This window comes from Myotis daubentonii, chromosome 3 (genome assembly GCF_963259705.1).
Source record: "Myotis daubentonii chromosome 3, mMyoDau2.1, whole genome shotgun sequence".
NCBI classification, from domain to species: Eukaryota; Metazoa; Chordata; class Mammalia; order Chiroptera; family Vespertilionidae; genus Myotis; species Myotis daubentonii.
The window spans coordinates 1,309,253-1,336,518 of record NC_081842.1 but is presented as its reverse complement, the minus strand read 5'-3'; the positions used below and the strand labels follow the sequence as shown (position 1 = coordinate 1,336,518).

Genomic DNA, 27,266 nt, shown 5'->3' with positions numbered 1-27,266 from the left:
CTCCTCTCCGCGACCCATTAGCCCACCGCTGTCTGCCTCCTCACCGCCCCTCGCCCGCTGCTGGGAGGTCCGCTCCGCTCCGTGTGTGACTCTGTGGGCCCCCGAACACGCCCGCAGCCTGGAGCAGGGGCCGTGCATCCAGCAGGCGCTCAGTAACTACTCGGTGTGGAATGAGGGGCCACGGCCGGGGCAGGAACGCGGGGCGGCAGGAGGCCCTGTGTCGGGGGCTGGTACCTCCTTGCCCTCGAAGCGCCCTCTAACCCCGTGCAAGCCCAGCGGGACGCACCCCCGGGGAGCCCACCTACCGAAGGGGGGCGGCCGGGCCCCCCAGCGCACAGGTCCGCGTCCTGCGCCCGCCGGCCGTAGGCGGCCGCGTAGATGTTGAGGAACTTGGACGGGTGGCAGTGCAGCTTCAGCTCCTGGCCCTCGCACACCGTCTTGTTCTTCAGTTCATCTGGGGCAGAAACAAAACCGGGGCGCCGTCAGCTCGCGGGGAGCGCCGCCCGAGGGGGCGCCGGGATCCCAGGCCCCCCACCCTCGGGGCCGCCTGCGGCCCTCATGGAGCCCCCTCCACGGCCGTGGCCCGCAGGTGCTGCGGCCAGCGTCTGACGACACGGAGGGCGGCCCAGGGACCCGGGGCCGCCACGCCAGGGACGGACAAGCCCTGTTTCCACCATTTAGGATTTCTTTTCAATTGTGTATTTGATCGGGCCAAAGTCAAATGTTTTCCTGACTCGGGTTGCAATCAAGCTATTGGGAGGCTCCCGGCCGAGGAGGCCTGAGCGGCCAACACCGGTCCTGGGCAGGTGGGACCCCCGAGACCTGAAGCGGATGAAGCTTAAGCCCCAAGAGGAGCACGAAAGAACATGATTTCCAACATAAACTCCACTTTCTTTTTATATGGATAGTATGTTTTTATTGATTTCTAAAAGGGAAAGGGAGAGGGAGAGAGACATCAGTGATGAGAGAGAATCACGGATCAGCTGCCTCCTGCACGCCCCCCACTGGAGATCGAGCCTGCAACTCGGGCAGGTGCCCTGACCGGGAATCGAACCCGGGACCCGTCAGTCCACAGGCCGACGCTCAACCACTGAGCCACACCACAAAGGGCCGAACACTGGCTTCGAGGCGGGCGCCCTCCCAGCCGGGAGAACACCCAGAAATGTGAAGAATGCCTCCCGGGGTAGAGCAGGCCGGCGGGAGGGCAGGGGGGGCAGGACGCCAAGCCGGCCGATCGCGGCACCTGGAGATGCTTCCAGGATGGGCTCCTTCCTGCGCCTCCTCCCTGTCTCCTCCAGAATGTTCTAAGTGGTAAGTTCTGCTCTGAAGCCACCACCTCCCCGAAGTTCAAGGCCGTTCACGAGAGGCAGCCCGAAGCCAGCCAGGCTCTCCCGGTAACACCACACCCGCGGGGCGGCCTCCAGCGATCACCCCGATTACGGGCTAATCGCCGCCTGGACTGGGGGCCGGGGTGTCACGACAGGCGGGGGTACGGTGTGTCACGCTGACTCACCCTGTTCCTCGGGAATGTGCTAAGTCACCGTCGCCCGAGAGTGACATTCCTGGGTTCTCAGGACATAACGGCTCCTTTTCTAGGAGCGAGCGCTCGTCTCGGAGGCGGGGAGCGCTCACCGGGCGCGGGGTAGACAGGTGCGGGCGGCACCGGCCCCCACGGGGCTCAATGGGGAGAGCAATGGCCTGGGAGGAGGCGGAGCCAAGACTCTGCTTAAAGGACAACAGCAGCCTGGCCGGCCGGTGCGGCTCAGTGGTTGGGCATCAACCCAGGAACCAGGAGGTCACGGTCCGATTCACGGTCAGGGCACAGGCCGGTTGTGGGCTCGATCCCCAGTGGGGGGGGGGGGGCAGGTGTGCAGGAGGCAGCCGGTCCATGATGTTCTCTCCTCAATGTTTATCTCTACCCCTCTCCCTTCCTCTCTCTCTAAAAATCAATGAAAACATATTTTTTAAAGGAAAACAGCGGCAAATGCTCCGCACGGAGTTACCAGTCAGAGGCCAGTGCGTGCGACGCGGCCCAGCCTCAGGGACCTGCCGGGTGCGGACGTGTCGTCACCGCCGCTGTTCACGCTCCGGTGCGGGCGAGAGGACCGCGCAGCCCGTGTTTCAGTCGCTTTTAGAGAGTTTTAAATTCTTACAGGCAGCGCGCCCTGCTGCTGCCTGCGCCCAGGCCAGACCGTACCCCACCCTCCCAGCCACGCGCATGTCCCTGCCTTTCAGCCATTCACACCGAGTCCTGGGGCCTGAGGGAGGTTCCCGTCACCGCCCGAGCCCACACGGCAGCTACACGGCAGCCGGGCGCCCTGGGAACAGGCCCCGAGTCAGGAGCACCTGCCACACGTGGAGCGGGAGCAGCGGGTCCCGGGGACCCAAAGCCGTGCCCCTGGGCCCGGAAGCACAGGCCGCCTTCTCGTTCGGGCAGGACTTCCCGACAGGAGCGCTGGTCCCGCATTCGCCCGAGACCCACAGCATCAGGGCAGCTGGGTGCAGAGTGGGCAGGCTTTCCAAACGCAGGCATGGTCAGCACACACAGGGACGCAGGCACCCGTCAGCATGCACGTGGGCACAGGCATGGGTCAGCACGCACGTGGATGCAGGCACGGTCAGCACACATGTGGATGCGGGCACGGTCAGCACACACAGGGACGCGGGCACCAGTCAGCATGCACGTGGGCACAGGCATGGGTCAGCACGCACGTGGATGCAGGCATGGTCAGCACACACAGGGACGCAGGCACCAGTCAGCATGCACGTGGGCACAGGCATGGGTCAGCACGCACAGGGACGCAGGCACGGTCAGCACACATGTGGATGCGGGCACGGTCAGCACGCACAGGGACGCAGGCACGGTCAGCACGCACAGGGACGTGGGCACGGTCAGCACACATGTGGATGCGGGCACGGTCAGCACGTACAGGGACGCGGGCACGGTCAGCACGCACAGGGACGCGGGCACGGTCAGCACACATGTGGATGCGGGCACGGTCAGCACGCACAGGGACGCGGGCACGGTCAGCACGCACAGGGACGCGGGCACGGTCAGCACACATGTGGATGCGGGCACGGTCAGCACGCACAGGGACGCGGGCACGGTCAGCACGCACAGGGACGTGGGCATGGTCAGCACGCACAGGGACGCGGGCACGGTCAGCACGCACAGGGACACACCTGGCTGTAAACTCACACTCGCACCCACGCAAACCCACACCCAAGGAAAAGCTGGAAGGAGGGCCCACGTCGCACCCAGGGTGTTTCCACGTGAGCTGAGGCCCACGGCACGGGGGGCGGAGGCCCGGAGCCGCGGTCCCGCGGGCACTTACTCGGCTGGCACTTGAAGGACACGAGGAGGTACTTGCTGCTCCCGGGACAGAGGTCCGGCCCGAACACCCGGCTGTTGACCAGGAGGCGGCAGGCGCGCTGGTCCTGGCACTCGTCCAACACCTTCTGGCAGAGGAGACGGACAGGCTGGTGACCGGCGGCTGCGGGGCCCACAGCTGGGCCGGGTCGGGCCCGGGGAGCGCCCAGCGGGCCCAGCGGCCCTCAGAGCAGCCTCGCGTCACCGCGTCGGAACCACTGCCCACCGGCCACGTGCTGCGGGCTGGGAGGCCGAGGGCTCTCTGGGACCAGGAGGCCCGGGCACAGCTCCGCACCCTTAGGGACACAGGCAGAGCTAGCACCTGGGGGCCTGAGCGACCCCACCCAAGCCCAGCCACAGGTGGACACGGAAAGCAGGTTCCCACCCTGAAGGGACAGAGACAAAGACAGAGACAGAGAGACAGAGAGAGACAGACAGGCAGGAGAGAACCACGGGCCACTCTAACACCCACGAGGCGCAGTACCTGGAAGGTGGTGGGCGCCACGCAGGTCAGGCCGTCCCCCTGGGCGGCCGGGCCCTGGCCACTGCACGCCCGGTGGTCTTGCCCGTAGAAGGCCGACTGGACGCTGATGGAGGAGTGGCGCGGGCACTGCAGGCTCAGGTGGTCCCCGTCGCAGGCGTAGGCCGTGTGGTTCTGCAGGAGTTTGGTCAGGTAGCCTGGAAGGCAGCCACCGGTTACCAGAGGTGGGGGCTCACCGCTCCTCCCCGGGTCGGGAGGGGGTCAGGTCGGGAGGGGGTCAGGTCGGGAGGGGGTCACGGGTCGGGAGGGGATCACGGGCCGCGAGGGTTGAGGGTGGACGGCCCGGCTGGTGGGCAGGGCCTGGGCCCCGAGGGCCGAGGGTGGACGGACCGGCTGGTGGGCAGGGCCTGGGCCGCGAGGGTTGAGGGTGGACGGCCCGGCCAGCGGGCGGCCTGGCTGCCTCTCAGGAAGGAGGAAGGAGGTCCGGCCGGAACGTGGATTCCTTTCCTCCTCCTCACACCTCAGTCCCTGGCGGCCGGGAGCAGAGCCAGGGACTTTCTGGGAGGCGTGGGGGGGGGGGGGGGCAGCCCTCGGCCCGGGCGGGGGGTGGGGGTGGGGGAGGAAGGCAGCGTCAGAACCGCCGGGTTCCCACAGGGACGGCCGTGCCGAGTCACTCCCGTCGGTTTCACAACCTCCAGAACCACTCCTGGGCCAAGGCCCGGCCAGTGGGTTTCCCTGAAGCCCCAACAGGAGGGACCGACGGCCCGGTGTCCCCCGGCCTCACGCGCAGCCAGCGAGTCCGAGGGTGAACGCGGGCGAGCTCACGCCACGGCCCACACCCAGCGCTCACCAGCCCTGGCCGCGCACGGAGCCCGCCCTCAACGGCCGCGAAGTCGGCCCCCGCGTCAGCTCCCTGGGGGGCCGCACAGACATCAGCGCGGGAGTCAGGGTCCCGCCTGTGGGGCCCCCTCTCGGTGTCCCCCGCCAGGACCAGGAGGGCCAGGCAGACACCCCACCCCGTGACCCGGCAGGTGGTCAGGGTCCTCACGGGGAACTCGGTGGGTCCCGACGGAGCCGGAGCTCCGAGGGCCAGCTCCCTCGTGGGACCTCCGCACCCACGGCGGCCGCTCAGGGGGCTCAGGGTTACCCGATGCTGCCCCCGGCCAGCTCCCGCCTGAAGCTCCCCGCCGGGCGCCCCGACGCGGCTCTGCACACTGGCCATCAAAACTGCCTTGGCCCTGGCCAGTGGGCTCAGTGGATAGAGCATCGGCCTGCGGACCGAAGGGTCCTGGGTTAGATTCCGGTCAAGGGCAGGTACCTCAGTTGCAGGCTCCTCCCCAGCCCGGGTCCTGGTGGGGCTCATGCAGGAGGCGACCTATCGATGCATTTCTCTCACATCGATGTTTCTGTCTCTCCCCCTCCCTTCCTCTCTCCCTAAAATCAATGGGAAAACACCCCCAGGTGAGGATTAACAGCAAAGCTGTCTCGTTCGTCTCCCCACGCTCCCCTGGCCATCCTGGGTGACCAGCGTGGGGCCACTGCCTCTCTCCTCCGTCTGTCGCGTCGTCCGTCCCGGGAAACAGGGCTGGGCCTCCACGGGACCATTCCCCTCGGAACGAGAGGACCGCGCCCCCCCCCCCCCCCCCCGTTCTTGTTCTGGGAGGATGGGCCCTTGGCGGCCGAGGCGGGGCCGTCCCCGGGGTCAGGCCTAGCAGGCGGGTCCACGAGGTTCTCCGGCTGTAAACCCGGTTCGAGACTCAGTCCAATTCTTCCTGAGACCCTGTGCCCACGACCGACGAGGGGTCCGTCCGGGGCTGAAGCGCAATGAGCTGTGAAGGCACGAGACACGGGGACCCGCAGGGCACGTGGCCAAGTGGAAGGGGCGTCTAGGAGGCCCCACGCGTGTGGGTCCAGCCACGGGACCTGGGAAAGGCTGCGCCACGCGGACGTGAGAGGGTCGGGCCCCAGGGCTGGGGAGGGAGGCTCCATCGGGGGAGCACAGGATTTTTGGGGCGATGAGTCTGTGCTGTCTGATACTCTAATGGTGGGGACATGGCAGCATACGTTTCTTTTGTTTGCTTTTTAATGTATTTTTATTGATTCTGCGAGAGGAAGGGAGAGGGAACGAGGGATAGAAACATCAGTGATGAGAGAAAATCACTGATCAGCAGCCTCCTGCACGCCCCACACCCCGCACTGGGGATGGAACCCACAACCCGGGCCTGTGCCCTGACCAGGAATCGAACCCTGACCTCCTGGTTCATAGGTGGACGCTCAACCCCTGAGCCACGCCGGCCGGGCTGGGAAACTCATTTACGTGACATTAACGGGAGCAGTGGTCTCATTCATGACGGCTCCTCCCTCTTGACCTATCACGCCCCAAAGGCCCCACCTCCCGACACCACCACCTTTGGGGGTTACCAACCACGAATCGGGGGGGGGGGCACAAGCACACAGACCCTAGCCCTGGGCCCCCCCACCTGGCTCCTCGGCTGGCTCGTGCGCAGCATTTTGTGGACGCTCCGTCTGGACCACGTGGCCCATCCGGTGGTGGTGGAAATGCTTTCTTTCTCAACACCCCTGGCCCGTCTCCACACTACAGTTGTGGGCAAATATTTGCTCCCGAGAGAAGGCAGACGGGCACGCTGTTAGGAAACCCATCCTTGAGCCGGGAACGGCCTGGAAACGCTCTGTTGACCGTGTCGAACTGCGGGGGGGAGGGGAAGGGGGGACCCGCCATCAGCTCCGTGGCTCAGGGGCCTCGATGCAGCTGGTGTTTAACAAGATACTCTCTTTCCTGGCCACACCCCCCCACCCCCACTGCCTGTCAGCAGAAACTTCTGCAGCCACGGCCACGGCCACGGCCACAACTTAGCTCCAAGGTCTGTCCCAAAGGCACGTCTTAGAGGCGTCTACTTTTAAAAAAATGTATATTTTTCTGACTTCAGAGAGGACGGGAGAGGGAGAGAGGGAGAAACATCAGTGTTGAGAATCACTGGTCAGCTGCCTCCTGCACGGCCCCCTTCTGGGGATCAAGCCCGCAACCCGGGCCTGTGCCCTTGACCGGGATCGAACCCGGGACCCTTCAGTCCGCAGACCGAGGCTCTATCCACTGAGCTACACCGGCTGGGGCCAGGTTTCCCTTTTTTTGAAGGCAGATGGAGACTTTCTGGGGAACAGACCCCCAAGAACGGCAGGAGCTCCCCTCCGTCCTCACACCGACACGGGGAGTCACATTCACAAGGAAAACCCATTCTACAGAAGCGCCCAGGGACGGGCACGGCCGGCACCATGGCCGACCCCCGACGATCGAGGTTCAAGAAGAGGCCCCGGCTGGCCTTCTCCCGCTCCTCCTCCTCCGAGGCCAGAACCCCACGAAGGCTGCTCGCCAGGCCGCTGCGCGGAGGGAGCACATGGGCGCTGCCCACGCCCCTGCCAAGTCCCCGAACCGCCGGCCCGTTTCGCAACGGCTTCTGGGAAGAGGGTGGAATTCAATCCTATTGTCCTTGCCTCCCCCTCTTTAAAGAAATAACAAGCGGCGCCTCCCCCCCCCCCCCCATTAACGTTCAGATAAGAGGCTACACCCTTCTATTCTCAAATACTCCAAGGTGTTGCTACACGTTTCAGGTTCTTTTCCAGAAAAGGGTGTTTTTTCTTTCGTGTTTGCGAGCGTGTTTCGAGAAGTGGTGGGAGCCCGGGGAGGGGGCAGCCCACGCGTCGGGAGGGGTGAGTCAGTGTTGCGGGGGGCGGGGGGGGCGGGGGGGCAGGACCGGCCTCACAGCAGATAAAGGGCTGGTGGCTGCCCCCACACACACACACACACACACACTCAGGAGCATTGAGAGTGACCTGAGACCTCAGATTAAAGCCTTTCTCTCATCCCAGGTTTGGTACCAACACTTGAACCTGGAGGCGACTGTGACTGGAACGACAGCCCCAGCCTGCTTCTCAGACACTTTGGGGGTCACATGGGGGGGCCAAGGGGAGCTCTCACCGCTCCTAAGTGATGCGCTCAGATCCTGGCCTCAAAACCCACCGGGGAGGACCCGAGAGTCTCCATGGGGCGGAGACACACATTTCTTTGGGAGCCCCCGGGAGGAGTGGCGGCTCAGTGCCCCTTGCAGCACAGGGGACAGGGGAAGTCTGGCCAGTGGGGAGGGCAGAGTGACATCTGCCACTTGCAGGCCCCGGGGACACTCCGCTCCCTCTCTCCGTCTGCTGCCACGTGGGGAAGACGCGGGGGACAAGGACAGCCTCTGGGGGTGCAGAAGATGGAAGGAACCTGGGTCCCTGAGTGACAGCCTGGAGCACAGCCTCCCCCGTCTTCTAAAGACGCCAGATGGAGGCACGAGCAGGAAATAACCCTTTATCCTGTCATTCCTCCCAGGCGTGCGAGGGCTGGTTTCAGCAGCGGCCGACCTGACCAGGGAGCGGGTTCCTGTGGTGAGTGGAAGGCTGGCAGGACTTCGAGGCGAACCAAAGACTCGCCAAACACATCTTACTGGTTTGTGATGGTGGAGTTGGCATCATCTCCTGCCTCCTTCGCTCCTCCTTGGGGGAGTCACTTCTTGAAGACATGGCTACTAAAGCGCCGTAATTGAAGGGAGTTCAATTGCTAAGGAGATTAAAGGGACCAGGGAACTCATTCATCAGCCTCACTCTTCCCCAACTGACTTTTTAAAACTGCATCAGGGAAAGTGGAAGGCAGCGGCGGGTGGGCCCTGCTGGGACGGGCCTCACAGGCAGCAGCGCCCGCACACGGGTGGGTGTGGGAGCGGGGCGGGGACAGGGCGGGCCGGTGTGGCTCGCCAGAGGCGCTGGCCGGGATCAAAGGTGTCCAAGCAGGGGGTGGCCGCAGGCGACGATGCAGGGAACTCGGGCTCTGGAACCCCTCGGGTCAGATGCGTTTGGACACGTTGAGCACAACCTCTTTAGACCTCAGTTTTCTTGTCTGTAGAATGGGAGCTCGGGCTGCTTCACAGGGCTGATGGGCAGGCGATAGGAACAGCAGAAGCAGGCACCTGGTGTGGGGGCAGGGCGGTCAAGGTCACCGCCGAGGAGGGGGGAGAAAGAGTGACCCGGAGCCCCAACTTTGGAAGAAGGGGCCCAGAAGAGGGCAAGGGCCTGCTTTGCCGGGGTCTGGCCTGAGGACGAAGAGCTGGGGAACGGTAGGTGACGTCGGCTTTCGTTTCCTACACAGCTGCCCTGGAGAGGGCTCGTCTTCGTGCTGGCGCGACGCCGCGGGTCCCGTGTCCCGGGTCCGAGGGTGCGCGGAACGAGTGAGATGCGCCTGCAGGACCCGCCAGGGCCGCTCGGACAGGCCGCTGGCCCCTGGCACCCGCGTTCCAGCCCACAGATCCCCGGACCCCAGAGTCCAAGCGATTTTTCTCAGACTCGGCTCTTCTCTTTGACAGCCGAACTCCCTGGGTTTCCTCAAGCCACGCGCACGCCATTTCCAAGGGCACGCCCACAAACCTGCCACACGTGCGCTGCCACCGTTTCAGGAGCAGGTGCGGGAAGGCCAGAGCGCGGGGGACCGTCCTCGTCCCCCGGAGAGAGCGGCCCTGGAGGTGGCTGCCGACACTGCGAGCGCTGACCACCCGGCTCTGTGACTCGCCCTGAGAAACGAGCACTGCCCTCACCACCAGGACCCACGGGCTCTCTCTGCGACGGTATGTCCATGTTTTAAAATTCTGTTCTTATTGATGTCAGAGAGGAAGGGAGAGGGAGAGAGAGAAACATCAACGATGAGAGAGAACCATGGACCGGCTGCCTCCTGCACGCCCCTCACTGGGGATGGAGCCCACAACCCGGGCCTGTGCCCTGACCGGGAATCGAACCCTGACCTCCTGGTTCACAGGTAGATGCTCAACCACCGAGCCACATGGCCGGGCTGTATCGTCCATTTTTAAGACTTCCTGGTTTCCTGATGCCTCGACATCCCCACTGCCAGGCCGTGAGCCGTGACCAGGAGGCCAGGGGGACGAGGGGGTCCCTGCGGCGAGGCCCCTTCCCGGGGTCCCCCGACTGTGACCGGGGCCTTCAAAGCCACCAATAACCGTCTCATGCCTTCTGCTTGTGTGGGACCCCCGAATGGCACTGCCCAGGGGTCCTCGCCCTTGCGGGCGGGTGAGGGCAGTAAACCCTTTCCCCTCAGACGCCTCTCCAAGTGGCACCTCCGTGGCCATATCAGAGTGCAGCTGGAAGACCCGCTGAAGAGGACTTTACAACATCTGTAAGCATACATGTGTGTACATGCACATACACAGGGAGAGCGATCAATGGGTTAAAAACTTCTCTAAACGCTCGGTGTTGGACCCCAATAGCAATCTTCTTTTTTTTTAATCCTCACGCAAGGATATTTTCCCATTGATTTTTTTTCTTTTTTAGAGAGTAATGGGGAGGGGGGATAAAGAGAGAGAGAGAGAGAGAGAGGAACATCACTGTGAGAGAGACGCATCCATTGGCTGCCTCCTGCACGCACCCCAAACCCAGCCGGGGATGGAGCCCGCAAAGGCCCTTCCCCGGAATCGCACGCACAGCCCTTCGATCCAGAGGGCCGGTGCTCTGACCACTGGGCCACCGGCCAGGGCTTGAACGGCCTCTCAGGACTTACACTCACTATTTCCTTTTTGACACGCCTGCCAGGAGCCTTTCGTGCCTTTTCCACCACAGGGTTCAAATCTCAGGAAAGGGAGGGAACGCCGCGTCGGGCAACCCGGTTCCAGGCCCACGCGGTGACTCAGGGACGCCCGTCCGTGACCGGATCAGCCCCCACTCGCCCCGAGCACCGAAACGGGTCACTTTCTCCTTTCTTTTGGAGGCAGAGTAACCCCGAACCTCGGGTACGAGCGGAGCATTTGGTAACTTGATGCGACTCTTACCGGCCCCGCAGGCGCAGGTATGGACTGGACACTTGATCTTTTCTGCCTGGACTCGGCCAAGCCGGCGGCTCCAGCCCCGGGCACAACAAAAGGCTCTCAGAACCGCTCGGCAAGCTGGCCGCCGGAAGGCGAGGGCCGGCACCCGCTCGCAGCCGCAGCCGGTGTGGGGGCGGCCTGGCCGCACCTGCCGCCCCTGAGGCCGGGGCCTCCGGCACCTGCGATGCGCTCCCGGCGGGAACGAGGGCCGCGGGCCGCGCTGGGCGCTTCACCCGCCAAGTGGGAAAGGACACGGGACGTCACGGCTCCAGGCAGTGAAGCCGTGTCCTTTGCCCTCGGGAGGCTGTTCGGAGAGCGGCCCGCGGACCTCCGCCAGCTCCTTGGGAGGGTACAGCGAGTTCTTAGGGACTGGCGCACCTTTTCTTTCCATTTCTTTTTAAATATATTTTATTGATTTCAGAGAGGAAGGGAGGGAGAGAGAAACATCATGATGAGAGAGAATCATGGATCGGCTGCCTCCTGCCCACCCGCTACTGGGGATCGAGCCCACAACCCGGCCTGTGCCCTGACCGGGATCAAACCCTGACCTCCTGGTTCGCAGTTCGACGCTCAACCCCTGAGCCATGCGGCCGGGCACGTGTGCCTGTTCCCTAGGAGCTCCCGGAGCAGGAGTCTCTAAAGCAGAAACGGGGCAAACAGTGTCCCAGAGGCCGGGCCGGACACGGGCTGGTGACCCCCGGTCTCCATCCCGCCTCCTCGTGGGCTCAGGGGAGGATTTTGGATGGAGGATCTGAGCGAGCACCTTCTTTGGTTTCACTTTAAGAGAACCGACAGCATTCCCTCACAGGAGTGTGTGTGTGTGTGGGGGGGGGGGGGTGGGGGGGGTGGGGAATGGAGGGGTGTAAACGAATTTCGTGCACCGGGCCTCAAGTTGGGAAATAAAATTGAAGAAAGACATTCCACCTGAAACCTATATGATCCTATTAACCGGTGTCACCCCAATCATCTTAATTGATAAGAAACAGGCACAGGGTGTAAAGTTCTAATAACGTATTAAACCCGTGACAGGTGGAAGCTGTGAGCCGGCAGCAAAGCAAAGCTCTCGCCGTTTGAGACGGTGAGACTCCTCTGATCTGAGATAAACAACAGGTGGCAACGGCCTCGCTCCCAGCGTGTGGGGCCGGCATCGTCCCGACAGCCACTGTCGGGGACTGACTTGGAAGTCAGCAACCAACCCCCTCCCGTCCCCCCAAAAGGCGACGGGCTGCCAGGTGGCCAGCGCTTGGGAGGAGCTGCTCTGTCCAGGGCGGAGTGCTGGAGGGCACACTGAGGACCCTGCCCTGGTGGCGACCACGGCCTCGGCCAAGCCACAGGGGACCCCGCAGTCTCCCTCCCACGCGCTCCCGAACCTGCCCTTTCCAGCCCAAACGCCAGCTCCCGCGCTGGCTTCATCCCGATTCCGGGAGCCGCGTGGTGGTGCCCTCCCGCACCAGGTCCCCAGCCGAAGCTCCCGGCTCCAGAACCCTGGTCCTTCCCTCCACTGCCTCAGACCTGCTTCTCCTGCGTCCACATTACAGCTTCGCCAGGTAAGCTGTTAATTAAAGGGACCAGTTAACTAACCCGGGCATGCGTGGCTGACGGCGACATCTGTGATCTAAGAGGCCTGCGGCCCTGGCCCGCGGCTCAGTGGTTAGAGCACCGGCCTTCCTACCGGAGGGTCCTGGGTTCCATTCCTGGTCCCGGGCACGTACCTCAGTTGCAGGTTTGACCCCCAGCCCTGGTCAGGGCACATGCGGGAGGCAACCAATCGATGTGTGTCTATCACATCAATGTTTCTCTCTCCCCCCCACTCCCTCCCTTCCACTCCCTCTAAATCAGTGGGAAAAAAATGTCCTCACTCCTTGGGTGAAAATTAAAATAAACAAATAAATAAATAAATCCTATATAATAAAAGGCTAATTAATATGCAAATAGACCAAACAGTGGAACAACCAAACAACAACTGGCCGCTATGACATGCACTGACCACCAGGGGGCACGCAGGGAACATGGCGGGCGTCAGCCGAGGCGGGAGGTGGAGGTGAGGGGTGGGGGGGCAGACCAAGGCAGGGCACCGGTCACTGTCATTGGTTGAGCCTCTGGTGGTTACTGAACATTCTTTGCTCCCATGCACCACAGTCCCACCCAGCACTCACACCTGCTGCCGGCGCCGGAGCCACAGCTCACACCTGCCAGTGCCCGGAGCCGTCAGCAGGTGCGAGCAGCGGCTGCGGCCCCAATTGCCCCTGAGGGCTTCTCCACCTCCCCCTGCTCCTGAGGGGCGATTGGGGCAGCACCCACTGCTCGCACCCGCTGATGGCGCTGGCCCGAATCGCTCTGCTTCGTCAGTGGGTGCAAGCAGGACCGGCAACGTCAGCGCATGGGGGTGGCGGCGGTGGGAGAGGGGCTGCTGGCAGGCAGGGGACCAGGGGCCACGGTGGGAGGGACCGTGGAGGATGGGCCAAACCCGCCCCTGTGCCCACCGCAGCCTCGCAGCTCACAGTTCCTTTTTAGGTGCATGAATTCGTGCCCTGGGCCCCTAGTAACTAAACAAACGAGCAAACAGCATCTGCGTGGCTCCCGAGTAATGGGGCGAAGCCGGTCAGTCCTCCCAGCTCCAGGGTTCCCGGGCTCGTGGGGCGCGATGCGCACAGGGGCACAGCATCCCGGCCGGGGGGGTCCTGCGCAAACGCCTAAGAGCAGAACCATGAGAAGCCCCGCCAAACCCCAGCTGGACAGTCGGTAAAAGGACCACCTGGCCGCCTTCCAAGAGGCGGGTCACGGCGGACAGACCCCGGGAGCTGGTCGGGTCTCGGAGACGGAGACCCGAGGACGGAGATCGGCGCGGGGGGCTCCCCGGGCTCTGCCGTGCGTCCGGGGACCCAGCGACACGGAGCGAGGCCTGTGGCTCAGAACACGGCGGGGCCGTAACCCCCGGAGTCTGGCGCTGCCCGGGGCGGGTCAGAGAGCCCTTGTTCTTGGGGTTAGGAGCGGAGGACCGTTGGCAACTCCGAGGACAACAGAGCCGCGGCAGTAAACGAGGCATTCGGGGAATCCGGGGAGGGCGTGAAGAACCCTTTGTACCATTCCTGCACGTTGTGTCTGGGAAATGGTGTTTACTGAGCGTGCGGAGGGCGAGGGTGCCGGTTCCCCAGCCCCGCCCGGGGCTCCCCTTCCGTCCCCCCGCCCGGGAGGAGCGCAGACGGGGGCGCACGTGGACAGCGTCGCGAGGAGGTCCCCGCGTGAGCCAGAGGGATGTGAGCAGCCAGGCAGCCCTGGCTTGTCAGGTGAAGGAAGGTTCTGGGCTCTGGGCTCTCTGGGCCTCCCACTGTCTCCTTTTCTAAATATATTTTTATTGATTTCAGAGAGGAAGGGAGAGGGAGAGAGAAACATCCCTGAGGAGAGGGAAACACGCCCCCCCCTCCTGCACGCCCCCCCCCAATGGGGATCGAACCCACAACCCAGGCCTGTGTCCTGACCGGGAATCGAACCCTGACCTCCTGGTTCAAAAGCTGATGCTCAACCACGGAGCCATGCCGGCCGGGCGGCATTTTTGGCGGAGGTTGGCCACCTTCCCTGCCTTGAACAGTCAGACAAAGACAGACCTTTTACCTCAAAGCGTGGGTTTATGGCTTTCGGGAGCCATAAAGCTGTTTTTAAATAATCCTGGAAAAAATGCTGGGGCGCCTCGCTCAAAAACAAAAGGAGGGGGGGTGAATCAGGACTTGAACTTGGGGTTTAAGGAGGCAAAACGGACCACAGGTGTGCTCTGGGACATTCTGCACAGCCTGTGCGACCCGTTCCCGCGGGGGCCCGCAGCCCCGGGGCCTGGGACCCCCTCCGTGCGGAGGCCGTGGGCGGGTGACCTGCCCCAGAGCGCCGGGCCTGTTAGCTTTGGGAGGCGTGTCAGTCCCTCGGGCCTCCGAGAAGAGAGGCAGGTGTTTCAAAAGGACCGTCCCTTCGTCCCTTCGGTCACGGTCGTATTGACAGAAGGAGGTGTGTCGGCCTGACCCCGGGTCAGGTGCGCGGTATTTCTCACGGAGAAGGGACTGTGGGCCGTGCGCACGCCTTGCAGCACAGCCTTACAAGCCCAACAAATCGGCCGGATGACATCAGGCTTCCCGCTCCCACCTGGCCCCCGCAGGCGGAGAGGGAAGGGCTCGGGCTGGTCCCCCGTTCCTGGCTCTACGGGATGGAGATTTATGATCTCTGAGCCCAAAAGGAGTGAAAAATCCTCCAAGTCGGGAGGAAGCGAGAGGGCCGGGCGCAGGGTCCCGTCTCGGACGGCAAGGCTGCTGGGAGGCCGCGGGGGCCGTGCAGACAGAAAGGGCTCTTCCCCCGAAGACGCCCCCGCATCGCCGGGCAGGCCCTCGTGTGTAGTCATCGCAGGAATGCCGACGGACTCGAAACGGGACTGCGCTATTGTGCTCATCCGACTCAAGATCGGCCCCACAGAGCCTTCTTGGGTTTCGTCCTCCCTCTTCTTCCCGCCCCAAACCGGGCGACTGGTATTCATGGGGCATCTGAGGCCGCCGGGAAGTCAGACGGTTTGCAAACATACCTCCCAGACGCCACGGCCTGCGTGCGGAGTCTCAGCGTGGCCTGGCCCCGGTGCGTGCGGAGCTCGGCCCTCAGCGTGAAGCTGACCACAGCGTCCTCTCACTCCCCAGCCTGCGGTGCAGAATTCAACCTCAGGGCCCCGCGGGCGCGGGACAGCCGGGGTCCGGGATGCAGGTTGGGGATGTGGCACCCAGGCCGGGGCCCTGCTGCCTGGCAGGTCTGTGGACACACTCCCACAGCTCGGTGCCAAGCGCTGTGGTTTGGACACACCTGCGGACTGTGCCCGCCCAGGCGATCAGTCATGCCTCAAACCCTTGTTATCCGTGTGGCCGCAGCCCACGGAGAAGGAAGTCTGCCCAGGACAGGGCTGCCTCTCAGGGTAACTTGGCTCACGGTTAGCACAGCCTCGGATTCCTGGGCGCCCTGGCATTTCCTGCTGTTTCATACAGATGCCCCAGTGTCGTCACCTGGGCACGCGGCCCACCTTGGGGGGCGGGGGAGGCGGGGGTATCGCTGGGGGAGCTCGTCAGTCAGCGGAAGAGCTCAACTGAGTCACACACTGTCTCCTGCTCTGGCCGGCTTGGCTCAGTGGATAGAGCAACAGCCCAGAGTGAAGGGTCCCGGGTTTGATTCCCGTCAAGGGCACACACCGGTTGCAGCCCCATGCAGAGGACAACCAATCCATGTGTCTCTCTCACATTGTGGTCTCTCTCTGTCTCTCCCTCCTTCCCACTCTCTCTAAAAATCAATGGGAAAATATCCTCGGGTGAGGATTAACAAAAAAAAAAAAAAAGAAACAACACACACACACACACACACACACACACACGCGCACACACGCGCACACACACACATGCACACACACGCATGCACACACACACACACACCTGTCTCTGGCTGCAGCTGCTGAACGGACTGGGTTCCTTAGAGACGGCCTGGAGGCCGGGGGACGGCAGAGCCGCTGAGGGAGGGCAGCCAGGACGTGGGTACAGAGCACCCCAAGTTGTATCACTTCTGTGCTCACCACTGTATCTCCGTCTGTCCTTCCAGACCCCGTGTCCTTCCTCCTGAAGCACAGCCCTTAGCAGATCTCTCAGGGAGGGCGCGTCAGCGGTCAGCGCCTCCTGCGCACCTTGCAGCGAGAGCTGGCTTAGGGGTTCAGTTCTGTGTTGGTGGCTGTTTTCTCAGACCCTGGGAAATACGGCACCGGCTTCCGCCCTCGCTGTTGTTGCAAAGGCTTCGTTAGTTATGTGCTCTCCCCTCTTCAGTGGTTCCAAGACCAGCACTTACTTCGTTTTCGGTGTCTTATAGCATCAATGCGACAGGCGTCCATGTGTTCTACTTGCTTGGGACGCGTGGATCGGGACCTTTCACTCGTTCTTGAGAATTGACTCCAAGAGAGGGCCGCTCTGGGAGCTGCCTCGCCCTGGTTTTCCTCACCTCGCGTCCCAGGATTTGCAGGGCCGAGCCTTTACTCCATCCTCCACGCCTCACCGACGTGCGTCACGCCTTGACCTCTCCTGCCGCCTTCTGGGTACTTTCCCCGCTTCCTCTCCCGGTTCACCGTGTCTCTCTTCCGCTCAGTGTCATCTGTCCCTTGAGCTTTCAACTCCAACACCGTTTTTCGTGAACACACAGTTTCAGTAAAGTGAGCAGATCTAGTTGGTTCTTTTTCCAGTATGCCCACTCCACGGCCTCTCCTCCCGTCCCCGTGTTTAAAGTCCCGCGGTTCTGTGAGAACTCGGCTGCTTTGACCGCGACTGTAGCCCCTACAACACAGGTTTGCACTGTGTGTTCCTACCAACCGGCTGCCGTGCCCAAGCACCCCGCGGGGTTCGTGCTGGTGACGCTGCTGCGCTGGAGTATCGAGTGTCTGGTTTTGCCAAGTGCCCGGGCACCACCCGCCTGGGGTAGCGTGGTCGGTCTCAGCCTGGGCGTCCTGGTGAAGTGACGTGGACTCAGAGCCCAGGCTGCTGGAGAGGCAGGCCTGTGGGCACATGCGCCAGGGACAGGACTGTCCTCCAGCCGAGCCCAGGCTGGGCAGTGGTGAGGAAAGGAGTGAAGAAGGAACCGGAAAAGGTCAGCCTGCTCGGTGGGGAGCTGACACAGGGCTGGCACCCCATGAACCGTCTAGAACGGTCAGGCAGCTGGCCCTGCACTCAGCACCCACAAGGCCGAGGCCCAGCCTGGCCCACTGGCTTGTTTCCCAGCTGGGCTGCCTGGGGAGTCGGAACCTCTCCGTGTACCTGTGCCTGGTCACTGGCATCACTTCCTGCAGGGGCTGCGCTGGAGGGCGGAGGGCGCAGCTGAGGCCTGGGGACAATCAGGCAGGCCAGGCGGGAAGGTTTCAGCGGCCCCGCCCCCTCCTTGGTCCTCATCTTCTTCCCTCTTCTTCCCACACTCCCGGCTGCGCCCCGGATCACGCCAAATGTGTAAACACACCGTCTGACCGCTCTGTCTGAAGTCAGGCGTGCTTGAGGAATCCAAGTGGGAACAAGAACGGTTTCCCACCCTCTCCTGCCCCCCACCCTCCCCTGCTCCCCCACCCTCACTTGCTCCCCCCACCCTCCCCTGCCCTCCTCACCCTCCCCTGCCCCCCTCACCCTCCCCTGCTCCCCACCCTCTCCTGCTCCCCTCACCCTCCCCTGCTCCCCCACCCTCACCTGCTCCCCCACCCTCCCCTGCCCCCACCCTCCCTGCTCCCTACCCTCTCCTGCTCCCCCCCACCCTCACCTGCTCCCCCACCCTCCCCTGCTCCCCCCACCCTCCCCTGCCCCCACCCTCCCTGCTCCCCCACCCTCCCCTGCTCCCCCCACCCTCTCCTGCCCCCCATCCCACCCTCTCCACAGCCCATCCATCACTCAGGCCTTCTGTGAGAAGAAGGAGAAAGGCCGGAGAGACAGAGTGAGCAGAAGCAGGGAGAGAGGACCCCGCCTGCCCTCAGCAGAGAGACAATGAGATTAAAACCATCACAAAAAAAAATCCACCAAAGACACCCAGAACACAAACGGAACCGGGATGGCGAACAAAGTGTGCGGACGCGGCTGAAACATCGCCCTTTAAGGCGAAACTTGGAGGCTCCCTTGCTCCCTCCGCTCAGCCTCACCCTGGCCCTGGTCTTGGAGCAAAGATGCGGCTGCTGGGATATTTCTGTGTTTTCTTTTCATCGTGGTCAATGCGAACCTCCCAGGCTGAACCTGCAACTGGGGGACGCAGTCCGAGGAGCAGAGCCCGCCCACAGGGGGCATGGCCGCGCCCAGTGCGTCTGTGTGTGGACCTGAGGGTCGGGGTGCAGGACGCAGGAGCCGCTCTGGCCTTCCTGGGGGTGTTTCTAAGGCTGGCAGCATCTCCTGCCCTCAGGGCGAGGGAGAGGGGCTCGGAGGCCCTTCCCAGCAGGCTCAGGGGATGAGCAGGGCTCACAATGCAGCCTCGGGCTTATGGCCAGCGAGCGAGATCCATGCTGGGATCCCCCGGGCAAAGGGAAAATCAATGACCCGGGAAAGCTGCCCCAGCTGACAGCCCCGCAGAGGCTGCAAGGGGGAGGTGCCGATGAGAAAGGCTTAAGTAACTCCCCAGCCCTGCACGGCTCCCGCCTGGACAGACACCCCCGGGACCGGATGTTCCGGCACTTTCTTTCACGCGGACACACCATCCTTCCTGCATCCCCCTCTTCGCAAGGCGAGGGGTCCCTGGCTCCCTCGAGCCTCCCTGGGCTGGTCTCTGGCGTTTCCCTCCAGTAGGAAAGCTGCCTGCCTGTCTCCCAGCAGTCCGTCCCCCAGGGGGCGGGGCGTCCCTCCCCCTCTGCTCCCCCCCGCCCAAGTTCATGCCCAGGGACAGGGCTGCCCGCCCCCAGGAAAGCAGGCCTCGGGCAGAGGCCACGGGAGTGGCATGGGGGTTGGGGGGGCGGGGGTGACACGTCTGCACCCACCGCTTTGAGTGAAAACCTCCACGGCACACTCAGCCTGCCGACCTGGGAACTCAGGATTCTTCTCGTGGCTGCCCTGCACGTGGTCAGGGGTCCCTGAGGCTCAAGTCACATGAACCCACTTTGCAGGAGCCCCTGTTCCCGTGTCTGATGCCGCCCCCATAGAATTCAGACACAGCCTGAGTGCCTCTGTGGTTGGGGGGGGGGGGGGCGTTTTCTTCTCCACAAAAGGGCCCTGACCTTTCTCCCTAGTCTTGGGATCTCTGGGGGCCCGGCTGATGGTGAGGCTGGCGGCCTTCCCTCCCCCCTCTCCCTCCCCGCCCACCCGCTGGCTGGGGCGGGTTCCACCCCATGCAGGCTCCCACCAGGAGCAGAAGGAAATGGCTTTTCTCACGCAGGCGGGCCATTAGAAGGACGGGTGTCCCGCGAGCACGCCCTCAGGGAGCAGCCTCCAGTCCGTGGCTCAGGTCCACCCTCTGAACAGTGGCCGCACGTGGGCCACGCCTGGGTGGTGACCGCCGGCACCGTGTCCCTGATCTGCTCAATCTCCCGGTGACACGCACTCCCCGCGGCGGTGTTTGTTCCCTCGCAGTGATGTCACCAGGGCCTGTGGGCTCAGTTCTCTCCTTCCAACAGGCAGAGCTGCTCTCCCCGCTGCAATCCGCACACGCAGGACTTCCCAGCGGCGAAGGGAGTCCTTTCCCAAAAAAGTCCATGGCTCACTCGCTGGGAGAGCCGTCCCTGCACTCCGCCTCAGCGGCTGGTTTTTTTTAAGGACCGAGGCTTGCTTGCCAAATTGGCATATCTTGGCTTCCTTTGCCAGGTGGAAACACTGCCCTGATATTAAATATTCAGAGAAAAGAACCTCTGACCAGAGGGCTCTGGGCTAACAATGACCGGCTCTGTGAGTGAACGAGAAACCCAACTCGCCTCTGGTTTCCAGAGCTCCCGCCCGCCTCGTCCTGGGCGCCCGCACGGAGGCCGGGGATCCAGCTCCCCTCACCCCGAGTTAACCACAAAAGCCGCTGCCGGCAGGCCCTCCAGGACGCGCAAACCTGGGCTTGCGGAAGATGCTGGAAAGGGGAGGGGCTCAGAGCTGCTTCCTGGGCTGGGAGAGGCTCCCCGAGGGAGACCACAGGGGAGGAGGCTGGTGACTCCAGGCAAGGACCGGTCACAGAGGCCGCGCCAGACCCTCGTCCACCCTCCCTCGGGTGCCAACCTACAGCCCGGGCCCCAGTGTCCCGAGGAGCAGCCGAATGGGTGGCTGGATGGAGGAAGTCCTTAGGTTTAAGGGAGACTGGGAAGGGAGGGGGTGCTGGTACCTTTCGGAGGTAGTCAGGCCCCGCCCCCGCGCCCACCCGAGGCTCCTCTCTGTTCTGTAAGCTTCCGTTCCCTGGGGGTCCCCTTGCCGCTGGCAGGCAGACTTCGGGTCAGGTGTGCCCGGGCCGGTCTCCCTGGATGCGCCCCGGACGGCGCGGGTGGCTAGCCCAGGGCACCCGGGCCCCGCACGTGCCTTTCCCGCGCTGGGCATAGGCTGAGCTCCGACCCTCGGAGGCGTCGCTGACGCCGGCAAACTGAGGTCCGCAGCCGGCGACCAGCTTCAAACAGGTGACCCCCCCTTCCATGGGGGTGGGGGTGGCGGCGACCCCCCCCCCCCGCCCCGCCTCACACGCAGCCACCAGATGCTAAAGGCTCACCGCAGGCAAGAACACTGGCAGGGAGCGCACCCCAACTTTCATCCGACCCGTCGAGCCCCCTCGGGCGCCTGCCCCGGGCCGAGGGCTCACCTGGGCACCTGCCGCCCGGGGCGCACGGGAGGGCGGGGGCGCGTCTTACCGGAGAAGTCGGCGAGTGCCGCGATCTCCCCGGAGCAGACGAGGACGGCGCAGAAGAGGCGCAGGAGCTGGCCCGGCGGCTCCACCTGCCTGCGGACGCCGGGGTGCGGCGCGGGCGGGGGCGCGGGCGGGCGCGCGGGGCCCGGCGGGAGCATGGTGCGCGGGGCGCGGGGGGCTGCTGGCCGGAGGCGGCGTCACATGGCGGGTGAGTGGGCGGCAGCGCCCCGCGGCCCCTGCCACTTGCTTCCCGGCCCCGGCTTCCCAGCCAGGGAGGGGGCGGGGGGCGGAGCGGGGCGGGGCGGGCCCCCGGGAGGGAGCCGCGCGTTTCCCCGGGAGGAAATCTCGCCCGCCGCCGGGAGGAAACGAGGGGGGCCCAGGGCCAGTGTCGCCTTCGCGCGCCCCGCGGCTGGGGGTCCGGTGCCTGGCGCGCTGCCCGCCACGAGGGGCCCCCCACCGCGCGCCGAGGGCCGGGCCACCGGAGCGGCTTCCACGCCCGGTCCCCGCCCCGAGGCGGCCCGGCACCCCTGGCCCGGCCCGCGCTGGCCCCGCGCCAGCCTCGCCCTGGCCTCCGAGGAGCCGGCCGGTGCCCGTGACGCACTTTGGAGCCAGCGCCGCGCGGCGAGCCCGGGCGCCCGGGGCGGGGCGGGGCCGAGGCGGGGGCCGCGGAGGGTGGGGCCGCGGAAGGCGGGTCCCGGAGGTGCGACGCGGACGCCCGGGACCGCCTCTCCCCACGTGCAGAGCCTCCGGGCGCGCCGTCTCCCGGGTCCCGAGACGAGACCCCGCAGCGCCCAGGTCGCGGCCGCCGGACGGGCACGCGCCGCCGGGGGCGGGGGGCGGCGAGCGGCCGGCCGCCCGGAGCCGGTTTCTTCGGCCTCCGACTCACTCACGCCTCCTCGGGCGGCCGGTCGTGCGCCGCGCTCGGACCCGGAGGGACCCACGCGCGCCCGGAAAGTGGGTGGCCCGCCCCGCCTCTTGGTTGCGCGTGGGGTCCCGCGGGCGAGGGGCGCACCGAGCGGCCGGGCCGGGGAGGAGGGGGACCCGGGACCAGCGAGGGGGCTGTGGCTGCGGAAGCGGGTACCTGGCCGCCGGGACCCACACCCCGCGGACCGCGGGCGGCGCCGGGAGAGGGCGGAGGGCCCCGTGGGCGGCGGGCCCGGCACGGCGTGTTCCGGACGCGCGGGGAGGCCGGCCAAGCGCCGGGCCCGACGCGGAAACGCAGATAATGAGGCCCGCGGGCGGGACCGGGCGCGCTGCCCCGGCGGCCGGCGGCTCTGCACGGCGCTGCCCGGGCAAACGGAGCCGGAAACCGGGACCAGACGCGCCGCCCACCTGGGCGACCCTCCTCGGGGCGGGCGGCGAGGGTCCCGGGACGGACGGACGGACGGACGGCGTCGGTCCACTCCTCCCGGGGCAGCCGGCGGGAGGGCCCGTCATTAGTGTTAGTGTTTGCTGAGGGCAGGGGCCTGCGATGCGCAGGGATGTTTAAACTCTGCATTAAAGTGCTGAGCCCTCTTATTTATTTATTCATTTCTTATTTATTTATTTACCTTTGCTGTTCATCCTCACCCGAGGATATTTTTTCCATTGATTTTGTTCATTTTTAAATATATTTTTATTGATTTCAGAGAGGAAGGGGGAGAGAGAAACATCAATGATGGGTCGGCTGCCTCCTGCACGCCCCCCACTGGGGATGGGGCCCCCAACCCGGACCTGTGCCCTGACCCGGATGGAACCCGGACCCACAGGCGGAGCTCTATCCACTGAGCCAAGCCAGCGAGGGCTGGACCTTCTCAGTGACGCTCCGGCTTGAGTCGTGTGGGCTTTCTCAGTTGGGGAAACTGAGGCTGGCTGGTGGGTATGGGTGCCTTGCACTTGGGAGCCACTCCCTAGTCACACCTGCCCCAAACTCAGGTCCCTCGTGGGCTGTCACCCCACCCGTCCACTCACCACCCGGTTGAGCTATGAACTGGGCCTCTGAGAGCCTGTGGCCCAGACAGGGGCCGCGCCCCACGGTCCTGTGGGCACCCAGGCTCCCAGATGCGCGGGGCACAGTCGCTCACTGGGTGGCAGCCCGCTGCCTCCTCTGTGAGGCTCTAGTGAGCTGATCCAGGTGCCTGGGCAGGAGGCCTGGGACTTAGCAATGCCCGGTCAGTATCAGTACCATTACAGGCAGGAGGACAGACCTGGACAGGCAATGCCAGGCGAGCCAGAGTCATGAACAACAAGGGCCCAGGGGGCAGAAGAGGGGGCCCCGAGCCAGAGGGAGCGGGGGAGGGGTGGGGGAACCTTTTCCAGGACAAGATGGATGAGAAAGGTGGGAAGGAGGGGCCAAGCAAAAGCTAGGTGCTTGGGAAGGGGGACCGTTTAGGGAAAGGGGCCAGCATGCGGGAAACCCACAGAAGCGTGGCCCCCTAGGAGGATGGAGTGCCCGGCCTGTGGCTCAGTGGTTGAGCGTCGACCTGTGAACCCGGCGGTCAGGGTTCGATTCCCAGTCAGGGCACAGGCCCGGGTTGCAGGCTCCATCCCCAGTGCGGGGCGTGAAGGAGGCAGTCGACCCATGATTCTCTCTCGTCATTGATGATTCTCTCTCATCATTAATGTTTCTCTCTCCCTCCTCTCTTCCTCTCTGAAATCAATAAAAATATGTATATATATATATTTAAAAGGAATGAACTTCCAATAAGACAGCATGGGTGAGCCTTGAAAACATTGGGCTAGGTCCCATAAACCAGACACAACACGATGCCACTTGCACGAAAGATCTAGAATCAGCACGTTCAGAGCGAGAAAGTAGATGAGAGGTCACCAACAGCTGAGGAGAGGGAGATGGAGTTCCTGTTTGGGGTGATGAGAAAGTTCTGGAAATAGACAGTGGTGAGTGATGGTTGCACAGTATTGTGGATGTGACGAACCCCACTGAATTCTACACTTAAAGTGGCAAATTGCATGTTGCATGTATTTGCCAGAACTTCAGAACGGGAATGAGGTAATGTGCCAAAACCCATTGAACTGTACCCTTGACCCGGGTGAGTTGTACGGCTTGGGAATTCTGTCTCCATAAAGCTATTGGTGTGTTTTCTTAAAATCAAACCGTAACAGCCCTGGCTGGTTTGGCTCAGTGGATAGAGCGTCAGCCTGCAGACTGAAGGGTCCCGGGTTCGATTCCAGCCAAGGGCACATGCTGGGTTGCGGGCTTGGTCCCCAGCATGGGGCGTGCAGGAGGCAGCCGATCAATGATTCTTTCTCGTCATTGATTTCCCCTCTAAAATCGATAAAAAATATATATTAAAAAAAATCAAACCATAACAGTGACAGAGGGGGTCCAGGGACGGGATTGAGTCCGAGTGTAGCCAGGGGCTGTGGCTGTGTCCGGCTGGGGCTGTGCAGGCCCAGGGGGGAGAGGACGGGGGCGAGTGGGGGAGATGGAGGGTGGACAGCGCAGTGCGGCCAGGCAGCTGTGGGGCGTAGAGGAGGCCTGGCTTCCCTCTGCCTTGCCCCTCAGCTGCTCTCCGTTAAATCAGGTTTTAGTCCTAATCTGATCTCTTTAAGGGTTTCTAAGTCACGTGAGAAAGTGAAATAATTCCATTTATCTTCCTCTCTGGAGCACTCGGTCCCAAGGGCCTGTGCCTCCAACCAAATGGAAACCAATTACCCCCCTCCCACTCTCTGTCTGTAATTATTATGCAACCAAATGCCCAGCCCGGGGCACTGTAAGAACTCGGAGGACAGGAAGGCGGGGGAGGGAGCCCCACTTCAAAGCTGGAGGAACCCTCGTAAAACCACAGGGCAGAAGAGGGGTGACCCTCTCCCCAGGCGCCTTCCGCTTCCGGTGGGATTTACAGAACTGAACGCGGTCGTAGGTCTAGGTCGGCACAGTGACCGGAGCTGGGACCTCAGCCGAACAGTAAAGCGCCCCCACATACCACCACTCACCACAGCCCTGTGACCTGGGCGCCGACAGGACCAGCCCCACCGTTCACTGCCACCTGGGCTGGGAGCCCCTCGTTCACAGGTGACGAGCAGTTCCCAGTGAGCCAGTCGGCAGGGCTCGGAGCTCCTGCGCCGGCCACAGGCCCGCCAGGCTGGTGCCACCCGTCTCCTGTCCCCGACGGGACTGACGCTGGCGGCACAGACTCACACAGACCACCTGCGGCAGGACTCCACACCCCTCAACCGGCAAAATCACCGAAATCAGGGAGGGCCACCCGGTGGAATAACGTGGCCGCGTTCCCTTCTGTGCTGCAGCCCCGCCGGGTGGTGGCGCGCCTCTGTACCCACTACACCCATCCCGTGTGCGAGAGGCGGCGTCCTTGCGGGAAGCCTAAAGGACGGTTCTTCACGTATTTGAAGCTTTCTTTTCCGCGGTCTCAGTTACCTGCGACCAATGGCAGTCTGAAAAGATGACATGGAAAATTCCAGAAATAAACAATTCATAAGTTTCCGGCCGTGCGCTGTTCTGAGTAGCGTTGTGATGACATCGTCTGCCATCTGCTCTGTCCTCGGAGCTCGGCTGTGAGTCACCGCTCTGCCCAGCATCTCCCCGCTGGTGCCAGTAAGCGAGACCGCGCTCTCGTACCCTCCACTCCAGGGCATCGTCTCGCTGTTCTCTCATCAGCTGTGGGTGCCCGTCTCTCACTGTGCCCAGCTTACAAGTTAAGCTTCATTGTAGGTGCGTGTGTATAGCAAAGGGCATCATACATGTAGGGCTCGGGTATTGTCTGTGGCTTTAGGCGTCCACTGGGGTCTGGGAACTAATCCGTCACGGATGAGGGGGGATGACTGTACATTTCCTGTTTTCATGGCCTAATTCCTGCCTTGGTTTATTTTTTAAAGATATTTTTATTGATTTCAGAGAGGAAGGGAGAGGGAGAGAGAGAGAGAAGCATCAGTGATGAGAGGGAATCACGGATCGGCTGCCTCCTGCACGCCACTCGCTGGATCGAGCCCTGAACCTGCGCCTGTGCCCTGCCCGGGAATTGAACCCTGACCTCCTGGTTCATAGGTCAGTGCTCAACCACGGAGCCACGCGGGCCGGGTTCCTGCCTTTGTGTTTTTCTTTTGGAAGAGCCCTGTGCCGCCTTCCCAGCTCTGTTACATCCCGTCCCTCCTTCCAAGCCCCTCTTGGAAGATGCTCATGACTCCCGCCCCGAGCCTCTCCCCTCACCTGCCACCCAGGTGGGGCCGCAGGCTGTCAGTGAGACGGGCCGGGCTGCGGCCCTTCTGGGAAGATAGAAGCCTCCATTTGTCAGCCACAAAGCAACCAACCTTTCAGCCGGAGAGCGAGCTGAATGTGGTCCAGAGCTAAAAAGGCTTATTTTTAGAGGCAACAAATGGGGGTTTGTTTGTGGAGCTGGCATCGGAGGCCGCAGCGCAGCAAAGGGCCTGCTCGCCGCGCAGAAAGCTGGGCGGCTGGGGAGGCCGACTTCAAAAGCCGCGGGAGGAGGCCTTGAAGGAATGCGAGCGGAATGGTGCCGGCCCGTGTGCAGTCCAGCCAAGGTCAAAGGCAGCGGGTGCAGGAGACCGTGTCCTGCCGCGGCCGGCCAGCTGCCCACAGAGGCCTCGGACCTGGCCTCTTGCTTTTGCACGTCTGCAGAGCGAAAGGCCAGGCTCTGAAGTCCATTTAGGCTCTCAGAGCCCCGTAACGTTTAAACTAGATGTGGGTTTCAGAAAATTGGTGAAATCCGTGCTAATGCCTTGACATCCCTTCATCTTTTCTTACATGCACTTTTTCATTTGTTTTTTTAATATATATTTTTATTGATTTCATAGAGGAAGGGAGGGGAGGGAGAGAGAGAAACATCAGTGATGAGAGAGAATCGTGGGTTGGCTGCCCCCTGCACGCCCCACACTGGGGATCAATCCGGGCCTGTGCCCTGACTGGGAATTGAACTGTGACCTCCCGGTTCATAGGTCGATGTTCAACCACTGAGCCACCCGGCCCGGCTCATTCGTTTTTGCATGTGAGTCACAGCTCAGTTTGTTCCTATGATGCTGGTATTTTTCTCTTTGCAGAAGAACACGTGGTGCAAACACACTTGGAGGTTCTGGGAGCGCCGTGAGGGGCTGGATGCTGGCCCCCGGGACTCTCTGCTGGACTGTCCCCGCGGTACCACTGTTCCACGCTCTGTCTTGCTGAGCTTGAGGACGGCAGGTGCCTCATCGAGTGGCATCCTAC

General features: G+C 63.4%; 1 protein-coding gene across 5 annotated transcripts in view; it reads right to left on the bottom strand.

Annotated features, from left to right (window-relative positions):
* The window catches only part of EVA1C (eva-1 homolog C), a 37,005-nt gene extending 15,618 nt beyond the window's left edge, over positions 1-21,387 (bottom strand). For 2 of the 5 annotated variants that reach the window (XM_059686320.1, XM_059686318.1), the window contains exons 1-4: positions 21,093-21,387; positions 8,276-8,434; positions 3,855-4,048; positions 3,336-3,459 (exon numbers count right to left, since the gene is read on the bottom strand). In XM_059686320.1, coding sequence (XP_059542303.1) covers positions 3,336-3,459; positions 3,855-4,048; positions 8,276-8,434; positions 21,093-21,246 — 631 coding nt within the window. In that variant the 5' untranslated portion in view covers positions 21,247-21,387. Of the gene's footprint in view, positions 1-301; positions 455-3,335; positions 3,460-3,854; positions 4,049-8,275; positions 8,435-21,092 lie in introns of all 5 variants that reach the window. The other 3 variants (XM_059686319.1, XM_059686323.1, XM_059686322.1) reach the window with 3 other exon arrangements.
* Positions 21,388-27,266: the final 5,879 nt, after the last annotated feature.